This window comes from Cynocephalus volans, chromosome 2, assembly GCF_027409185.1.
Source record: "Cynocephalus volans isolate mCynVol1 chromosome 2, mCynVol1.pri, whole genome shotgun sequence".
NCBI classification, from domain to species: Eukaryota; Metazoa; Chordata; class Mammalia; order Dermoptera; family Cynocephalidae; genus Cynocephalus; species Cynocephalus volans.
Genome location: NC_084461.1, coordinates 104,948,826 through 104,957,668, shown reverse-complemented (window position 1 = coordinate 104,957,668; position 8,843 = coordinate 104,948,826). Strand labels below are relative to the sequence as shown.

Below are 8,843 nucleotides of genomic sequence, written 5' to 3'. Positions count from 1 at the left end.
AATATATCCCATTCACAAATGGAACAAAAGGAAAAGATACCTTGGGCTAAATTAAATGTAAGTTGTATACAACATTTGTGGAGAAAAGCATTAGTCATTACTGAAGAACAAAGAAAGGGAGAAAAAGATTTACATTTAGAAAGATATATACCATGGCAATAACTAGTGAACTCAAAAATCTATATGCTCTGATCCAGCAATGAATTCCTAGGTATACATCCTAGAGAGAGACTCAGGCTATGCCTGTTTATAATAGAGGAAATTTGGGCACAACCAAAATTCCATCAAAAAGAGAATAAATGAAAAAATTGACATATTCATAGATTGAACTATAATACAGCAGTAAAAATTAATGAACTATAAATACATGCATAAAAATGAATAATCACAAAAAAGTTTTTTAATAAAACAAGTTACAAAGTAATACATGAAGTAACAATATTAGGTGTAAACTGTTTTAAAATACCTACAACATTATATACATTTTTGTAAATATATATATAATAGTATAAAATATGCATGGGAGTAAAAACCACAAAATCAGGACATAGAAGGCAATGGAACGGAAGACTATGATTGTATTTGTGATCACTTTTACTTTAAAGCCACCTGAAGCAAATGTGGCAAAATACTAAGCTTGATAAAGCTTGATGATGGGTACATAGATATTTATGTTATTATTAGAATCTCCCATGCATTTGAAATATTTCACAGCAAAAACATATTCAAACAACAAGCAAAGTACTACAACAGGTGTTAGCCTCCGAGTTGACAACTGGGAACCTTGCACATAGGGGCAGTAGTGGTGAGAAGGGAGTGTTCTAAATGACCGGTCCCAAGGTGGAGATAAAGAGAACTAGCTCACATTTCTCCACCTTTCCTCCAAACCTGTGACAGAAGACTCTTGTTATATCTAAAAAATGTTTAAATATATTTTTGATGTTATTGGAGAACAAAATTTTCATACTTTTACCTCCTAAGAAAGTTTCAATCAAATATCCTGATAATATGGGAAAATTTTTGTCTCTGCATCTGTAGGAAGGAAGTAGTGTTTGAGATGTAAATTAGAGTGACTTGGAAAATTAGGAATTAGAAAATATCAGCTTCAAGAAACTAGAAAGGACTCACCCAGGAAGGAAGGGGAAGGTAGAGCAGCAAGAGCCTGGGCTTTTTACCCCGGTGTGCTCACCCAACTTGCCCATGACCCAAGGGCAGCGTGAAGAGAAGAGAGGAGGGACACTGAAGCCAAAGGCAGCGTGTTGGACAGAAGCAATGGGGTCCTCAGGGGATCTTGTGGACAGATGACCCATGACAGGACCCCTGTCCCCCCAAAAGTCTAAGTCAGCATTAGATTGTACCTCCCACAAGTCTGTGTGGCATGGGTTGCAGCCATTCCCTGTTGGTGAGAAATCCCCTGTTTTCATTTACTGTTCTCATTCATTTCAGTGGATTTGTTGGGGGGGGGGGTTCAGGGATGAGGGGGAAGGAGTTTAGTTACATCTACTCTATTGAAATCCTACCAATAGTTTTAATGAAAAGATGAGGTCAAGTATAGCTCTGAGGTTACCTTACCTGAGCAGGGATTCAGAGTCTTATTCAGAAAATTATTCTGAGCGAAATAAGCAAGGCACAGAAAGAGAGATCCCGCATGTTTGCATTCATATGTGGAAGCTAAAAAAGCTGATCTCATAGAAATACAGAGTAGAATAGTGGTTGCTAGAGACAGGTAAGGAGAGGAAAACTAGGGAGAGGGTGGTCAGTGGATATAAAATTGCAGCTAGATAGAAAGATAAGTTCTAGCATTCTATAGCATTGTAGAGAAACTAGGGTTAACAACAATTTAGGTATAATTTCAAACAGCTAGGAGAGAGGATTTTGAATGTTCCCAATACAATGAAATGACGAATGCTGAAAGTGGTTGATATCTTAATTACCTCGATTCAATCATTGCACGTAGTACATATGTACCCAAATATCACAATGTACCCCATAAATATATACAATCATTATGTGTCTATTAAGGAAGACTAAATTTAATAAAAGTTTTTTTAAAAAATGTCAGGGGTGCCACAGAAAGGATCTGGTATGCACTTGTCTCTGAAAATCAAGTCACAGGCCTCAGTTCCCTCCCTCACGGAAGGTGACAGGTGCTAGTCAGTGCAGTCCTTGTGAGAACGTTGAGCAAGAACTGTTGCCTGCAACACTCTTAATCCTACCCACAGGTTCTACTATCACCCACCTCTGTGCTTTATGGGGAAGTCTCCATACCCTATCTATCTATTTGCTGTTCCCTAAAAAACAATATCCTACCAATTCGTGTGGAATAAGTCCTAGGTGTTTGAAGCAGTTGTTGGAAGACAGAAGTCCAAAAACATTCCAAGGAAAGGAGAGGAAGTGATGCAGACTAGGGAAGAAGGGGAAAAGAGATCATTCCATTCCTGGTGGAATCCCCCAGCGGGTGGTGTGAGTGTGGAAGGGTTAGATAAGCCTCAAATTCTGAATTCTTTGGAATGACAGTTAAAGGAGGCACCAGGGATCCTGAGGCAAAGGATGTGAATTTTCAAATTATATTCCAGCTGGAGACGCTGGAACCAGTTAGGAAGCTGGTATATTATTATTGAAATAATAATGACAATACCAGATCACTGGGACCAATGAATCCCCATGACAGATCACTCACAGGCTCTCAAAAAAAATCCATAAGACTTTGGAGTTAAATATTATTTTGCTTAAACTGACAAATCTCTGAACTTCAAATTATTTCCTCCCACTTCCATCAGTCCTCTAAGACCTAGTTTTGCCCCCTGTTCAGATTAGAAAGACACATTACTTTCACCTCACCTTTAAAAGACCATAGACAACCTCATGCATCAAAATCAGTCTCCAGTGCCTCCTAGGTGCCCTTACTTCCTGTGGGTGGTGGCAATGGTGCTGAGGATGAAGGTCAGAGATGATGGGGTCAAAACCTTGGGAGGTCAGAATAAGAATTTATTTCAAAATGTCAGAACTGGAAATAATAGAACTCATTGGCTCAAACTAATACAGCAATCTCTTCCCCAAACTCCCGATTGTGGTCATCTGGCCTCTGTTTGAAGACTACAGCAGAGTCTCACCATGTTAGGAGGAACCCTGCTCCAAGACTGAGAAAGTTCCCCCAGTCCAGGTGTTTCCTTGTGAAGCTGCAACTAACAGACTCTCTTCCAGACCAGACCTCGAGACGCAAGCAGACTACCCTCCCAGCCTCTGAAACATCCTTCTCCAGCCAAATTCTGCTCAGTGTTTTTAACCATGATGCGGTGAACATGGTTTCCACAGCATTTGCTATTTCCCAGTTGCTTCATCTGAACTCAGTGGAGTTCGTTGTAGTCTCGTGTGAAATGTGGTGTCCAGGCTTGGAAAAATTGTCTCATGGAAGCCTAATCAATTCCAATTCCAGGAGCTTGGGTATTGCTGCCTCTGGAAAAGGCTGGTAGACATCATTAGTATTGACGTGAAACATCATTCATAAACCACTAGAGAGACAGAAGTAGATGACAGAGAGATGGGTACAGAACTTAACTTGTTCATTAAGTAGTATCTCCAGGCAAGGTTTGGGAAACAGCCTTTATTGCATATGATGTTTACATGCTAGACCAAGTGCTGGTCCCTCATTGTCCTGTATGCTATTGGCATTCTGTCTGCTAGTATCTCCACAGTCCTCCTTCTCCCTGGAAGTGAGAGAACACAGGAGGCAGAACAGAAGGGACAAGAAGCGACATGAGCTCTGCTAGTCAGAGTTACCCTTCACCTTTGCCTTAAAGCTCAGAGCCAGGCACACCACACTGGGTTTGTTTCCAGATCAGCTGCAGAAAAATGAAGATTCTGGGATATTTCCAGATTGTTTGGGACCTCAATTGCATGTGGCTCCCTCTCCACATTCCCTTTTCCGCCAGAGGCTATGTCCATGGCCAAGGTGAGACCCCAGCTTAGGCCAAAAGTTCTTAGGCCCCAAACCTCTGATCTTGCTCAGCCCCCTGTCCTCTCTTCAGGCCAGTCCTGGCCCTGGAGGTTATGCTGAGCTCTCTCTGCCTAGAAGGGCTGCAGTATTTCCTCTTATCATGGAGATACTGAGTAGGTTCCCAGACAAACTCTCCTGCTTCTCATTTGGGTAAATAAAAGGAGGCCAGTTCCCCGGGAGCACTGAGCCACAAGCTGATATCACTACAGAGCCACTGGGTAACCCAGCGCATCCCTTCAGCCCCTCCCCTTAGATTCCTCTGGGCCCTCAGGACGTAGCCTCAGAAAAGTGCCAGTCCCAAGCCTTACCTCTCCTAAGAGAAGGCCACGTCATCTTCCAGGATCTTCTGGCCCATGCATCTCAGTTGCTGTGTAGAAACCAAAACAGAGAAAGACACCACTTAGTTCACAAGGAAAGGAGCTCTGTCAGCCCTTAGAAATTCTCAGAACTTCCTGCAGGAGCTGGAAAGATGAGGATAAATCCCAACTTACAGTCGTGACTTTCTCAGATGTCTGGGTAAGAAGCAGGAGGCCCAGCTATCCCCCCTTCTGTTCTTCGCTGAGCTGATAAAGCCCCCACTCCCCTTTATGGAGGCCTGAGCCTGGGTTGGAGAGACAGTCCCGGCTCGGAGAAGGCAGAGCCCCCTCACAGACCCGGCCCCTGCTCACTTCCTGTCCTCTGCAGGGTGAAACACACATCCTGGACACTGGCTCCAGGGCCTCTTCGGGCCAGAGTCTTCCCCTGTGGGCGGCTCCTCCTGGCTCTCCTTTCCTTCTTGCTTCTCTTCCTCCTCCTCGGACTCTTCCTCCTCATCCTCCTCCTGGGTGCTCTCTGATTCCACACGGCCTGTCAGCTGAGCCATGGTGAGATGAAAGACGTGGCAGCTGAAGCCCTCCCTGACCCCGTGCTGCACGTGCTTCTGGAGGACATCCACGGTGGGGAAGACTCGGCAGCAGGCCATGCACCTGAAGCCACGCTCCACGGTCACCAGCCAGTCAGGCGTCTTGGCCCTGGGTCTCTCCTCGACTGCGGGCGACCCCGGCAGGCTGTCTGACTCTGCCTTTTCCTCATGCTCTTTCTCCTCCCCGCTGGGCTCACTGTCGGTCAGGAGGTTTCTGGTGGACACATCAGAGGGGGCAGTACCTACCCGCACGTCCTCGGGAAGCGTCACTTCTTCCAACCTCGGCTGCTTTTCTAGGGACTCTGAGGGTTCCTCTGTCTCCCAGGAGACGGCCACACCTTTTTTCATCTGTACCTGCATGTAGTATATTTTCATGCCCCTTTTCTCTTTGTTTACATACTGAGAGGACACACAGGTCTTGTAGGATGAACGGGACGAGAAGGAGGCGTGTTGTGAGGGGGCCGGAGTCCTCCCCTGCTCCTCAGCCTGGGCCAGGGGTGATCTAGGCTGGGGGCTGTCTCGATGTAAGGTCTGGATTCCTGGGAAAGGAAATTAGAAACATGAGATCATGCAGGGGCCTGCGGGAAGCTGAGGGAACAGAGGTCGAGTCTGTGTGTAGGACGGAGAGAGAGCGTGGTGTAGTGTAGGAGAGAGGGACTGTGGTGTGAGGCCGTTGTGTCATGAGCTTGGCATTTGTTGTTCAGATTGTGGGATAGTGTATCTGGTGTCATTTGTGGGTTTCTGTACACAAGGGTGGGGAGCACGGTGGCGAGGGCTGTAGCACATGTGGAATGTTGGCAGGGTGCGTGTGCCGTGAGGATGTGAGTTTGTGACAACACTGGTGTGTTCTTTGTGGAATGTGGGAGTGGTGTAGGAGAACGGCACTGCGGTCATGCGTGTGGGTTTGGTGTGTGTGCTAAGAATGCATCCGTGTGGAGGATGGCTGCGTGTGTGAGGTGTGTGGGCCTGAACTGGGTGGTCCCACTGCAGTGCGGGAGGCCTGTGCCAAGGAACTCAGTTCTTCTCTGGAAGACAAAGACAGAGCCCTCATAGTTCCTCTGAAGGTGCTTAATCTAGTCCCTGTGCTCCACACCCCAAGCTTTCTAGCCCCTGCTCCCTGACTGCCCACCATAATCATGCCAGAGCTCCTGCTCTCCCACACTGAGCACACATCCGTGCTCCACCAACAGCTGTGTCATCCTGCCCAGGCTCCTTTGCAGAGCCTTGATCCCCTCCTACTGTCCTGGGTTTCCTCTCAGCCTCATGCTTGGATCTATGTGCCTTCCACACTGCACCCAAGGAGCCACACACCCAAGGAGCCCCACACCCAGGAGCCCCAATTCAAGGAGCCCATACCCAAAATCTCATACCCCAAAAATCTCACACCCAAGGAGACCCAACCCGAGAAAACCCACACTCAAGGAGCCCCACACCTACAGAGTCTATGGAACCCCATACCCAGAGTCTCACACCCAAGGAACCCTGCACCCTTACCACTATGGATGAGCTTTCGCGGAGAAGAAACACAGGAGAAATATTCAGAGGCAGAGGAGACCTCCCCTAACCCTAGGTTCCAGGCTTTGGCCGGTCCAGTGGATCCAGGCTGAGGGACATCCTCTTGTGACTTTGAGATTCCTGAGAAAGGTAAGAAAGGCACAGAGATATGGTGGGTTGGGCATGTTTGTGCATCATTCATTAATCCAACAAACATTTACTGAGTGCCTGATATATTTCAGGTGTGGTGAATACACACGGCTTAGAGTCTGGCTCCTGGTGGATAGTCCAGTATTTAATTACAGCCAACAGTTAGTTTCTTACTGTCTTTTTAGGAATGTAGGCCTGTGTGGTGACTGTGAATATGTCTGAAGTGTAAGAGTGATGTGTCAGGTAGCCTTTGACAAGTGTGGGATCAGTGTGTTGAATATGGTAGTTTCATTCATGTTTAGTGCATCATTCACTATTTCACTATTCTAGGCTCAGGGAATACTGAATAAAACAAAGTCCCTCTTCTAATTGGACCTTCCATTCTAGTAGGGGAAGAAAGATGCTAACCAGAAATACATAAGTATATAATATGTTAGCTCATGGTGACTATATAGGTTCGCCAGATTTAGCAAACAAAAATACCTGATGTCCAGTTAAATTTGAATTTCAAATAAATTTTAAATAATTTTTTAGTGTAAGTATGTCCCATGCAATATTTGAGACATTACTCATACCAAAATATTATTTGTGGTTTATCTGAATTCGTTTAATTGGACATCCTGTATTTTATCTGGCAACCCTAATAAGGAGGTGTTGGTGAATCTGTGTTTTGTTGTGGTTTGTAGAAAGCGGGCCTCACATTGCTATACAATGTGTTACAGATATGGCATGTATGACATGTGACTTGTTCTCATAAAGGTATTTAGAGATAGTTTAAGGTGGCTGTGCTTGTGTGAGAGCTGAAGACACACACACAAACACAACATTCTAAAATGTAAGAGTGGCTGGGGGATCGGGAAACCATTGCCTTCCCCTTCCTGCCCCAGCCCCTGCCTGGAAATCCGTCTGCTCTTCAGGCCTCCATTCCCAGGGCTCATCCTACCGTCTCCAGGACCCTGAGACTCTCATCTGGGGAGAAGCCTCCAGCTGGATCTCTGGGGTAGGCTCCATTCTGCCCCACCTTCTGCATGGGACCACCCCCCTCTCAGGGAAAGACACTTGTTCTCATTTAATACATGCAGTTATCATGCAGCCTGGGAAGTAAATTGTCAGCTCTCAGTGTTCTCTGCTTCCCCACAGTCCTGACAACATTTCTCACCCCCATCTATCAGGGATTCAGTCCCTGGAAGGTCCTTCCCCTCCCCTGCACTTCCTCTGGGAAGCCTCACACCTGCGGATTCAAACTCCAATGGATAATTCATAAAATTCTTCCTGCTGAAGAAATAAAATCTCCATGGTTTCAGTATGACACCATCTCTAGACAAACTCTTAATCTACTTTCTAACAAGCATTTCACTTCTCAAGATCTTTTTCAATGAAGCCTTTAACTTACTGGGCTACTCTTTCCTCTGTGCTAAAAGGGACAGTGCAACTCATAGTTTCTATCAGCACCCTTCACACCCCCCACTCAGAGACCTCAGGGAAAGAGCAAATAAAGAGAATAAAAGAATGCAGAGACTTAGAAAAGCTGCATCTCTGAATCTGTGCAAGTGGGAGCCTGGCCTGCCAGGCATCTGACATAGCTCTAGGTACCAGCAGCCCCAGAGAGAAGTTCTCAGACCAGCAGGACTGACTCTATCTGCCAGGAGCACCTGGACTTTCTGAGCCGTCTCACACCACTGGTACCTTGGGATGGGCATGGCAGCATCAGCTGGTGCCAGCCTCTCCCTTCCTTCCTCCTCAACCCCTCCTTCCTACAGAAGGCTCAGGCTGGCCCGCAACCCTCATGCCCCAGACAAGTTGCCCAGCACATACCTCCTCCCTTCCCAGCAGTTTCCTGGGACTCTTCATTTTCCAGATGTTTCCTCTTTTGTCGCCGTTTCATTTATCAGCTAGAAGAGTCCCTAGAAGATGCTTTTTGTCCAGCTCCCCCTTTTCCCTATGGGTTGGTCCTCTTTGGCTCTTGGGAAATCTGTTAAAATGATTCAATACAAATAAAAATAGTTGAGTCTCCCAAATGGCTGAAGAACTCAGACCACTTGCTGAACCAGCAGCACTGCCCGGTGCTCACCACACTGAAGGGCTGTTAAAGTTCAGAGGTCACCAGGCCCACAGCAGGATTCTCTGACCTCAGTGATGACATCAGAGCATTCTATGGACCTACATCCAACACAGGCTCTGCAACTGCCGAGACCCCATTTTCAAGAACAATTCCTTTTTCCCAATGGAACCTCTCTAATGAATTCAACTCTCTCGTCTTTCAAATGTGGCAGAATATTTTTAGATGTTAACATGTTTCTG

At 46.1% G+C, this 8,843-nt stretch overlaps 1 protein-coding gene across 1 annotated transcript; it reads right to left on the bottom strand.

Annotated features, from left to right (window-relative positions):
* Positions 1–4,661: 4,661 nt before the first annotated feature.
* On the bottom strand, positions 4,662–8,427 carry FAM170A (family with sequence similarity 170 member A). Its single transcript, XM_063087621.1, has 3 exons — positions 8,358–8,427; positions 6,393–6,533; positions 4,662–5,437 (listed from the first exon to the last, which is right to left on the bottom strand). Exons 1-3 carry the CDS (start codon positions 8,425–8,427, stop codon positions 4,662–4,664), a joined length of 987 nt encoding a protein of 328 aa, XP_062943691.1.
* Between the last annotated feature and the right edge of the window lie 416 nt (positions 8,428–8,843).

Excerpts from the sequence above, each read along its gene's own strand:
- FAM170A (XM_063087621.1), bottom strand. The coding sequence starts at position 8,427 with ATGAAACGGCGACAAAAGAGGAAACATCTGGAAAATGAAGAGTCCCAG. Across the intron at positions 6,534-8,357 it reads AACTGCTGGGAAGGGAGGAG|GAATCTCAAAGTCACAAGAG; the intron begins GTATGTGCTGGG and ends TACCTTTCTCAG. Across the intron at positions 5,438-6,392 it reads GCGAAAGCTCATCCATAGTG|GAATCCAGACCTTACATCGA; the intron begins GTAAGGGTGCAG and ends TTCCTTTCCCAG.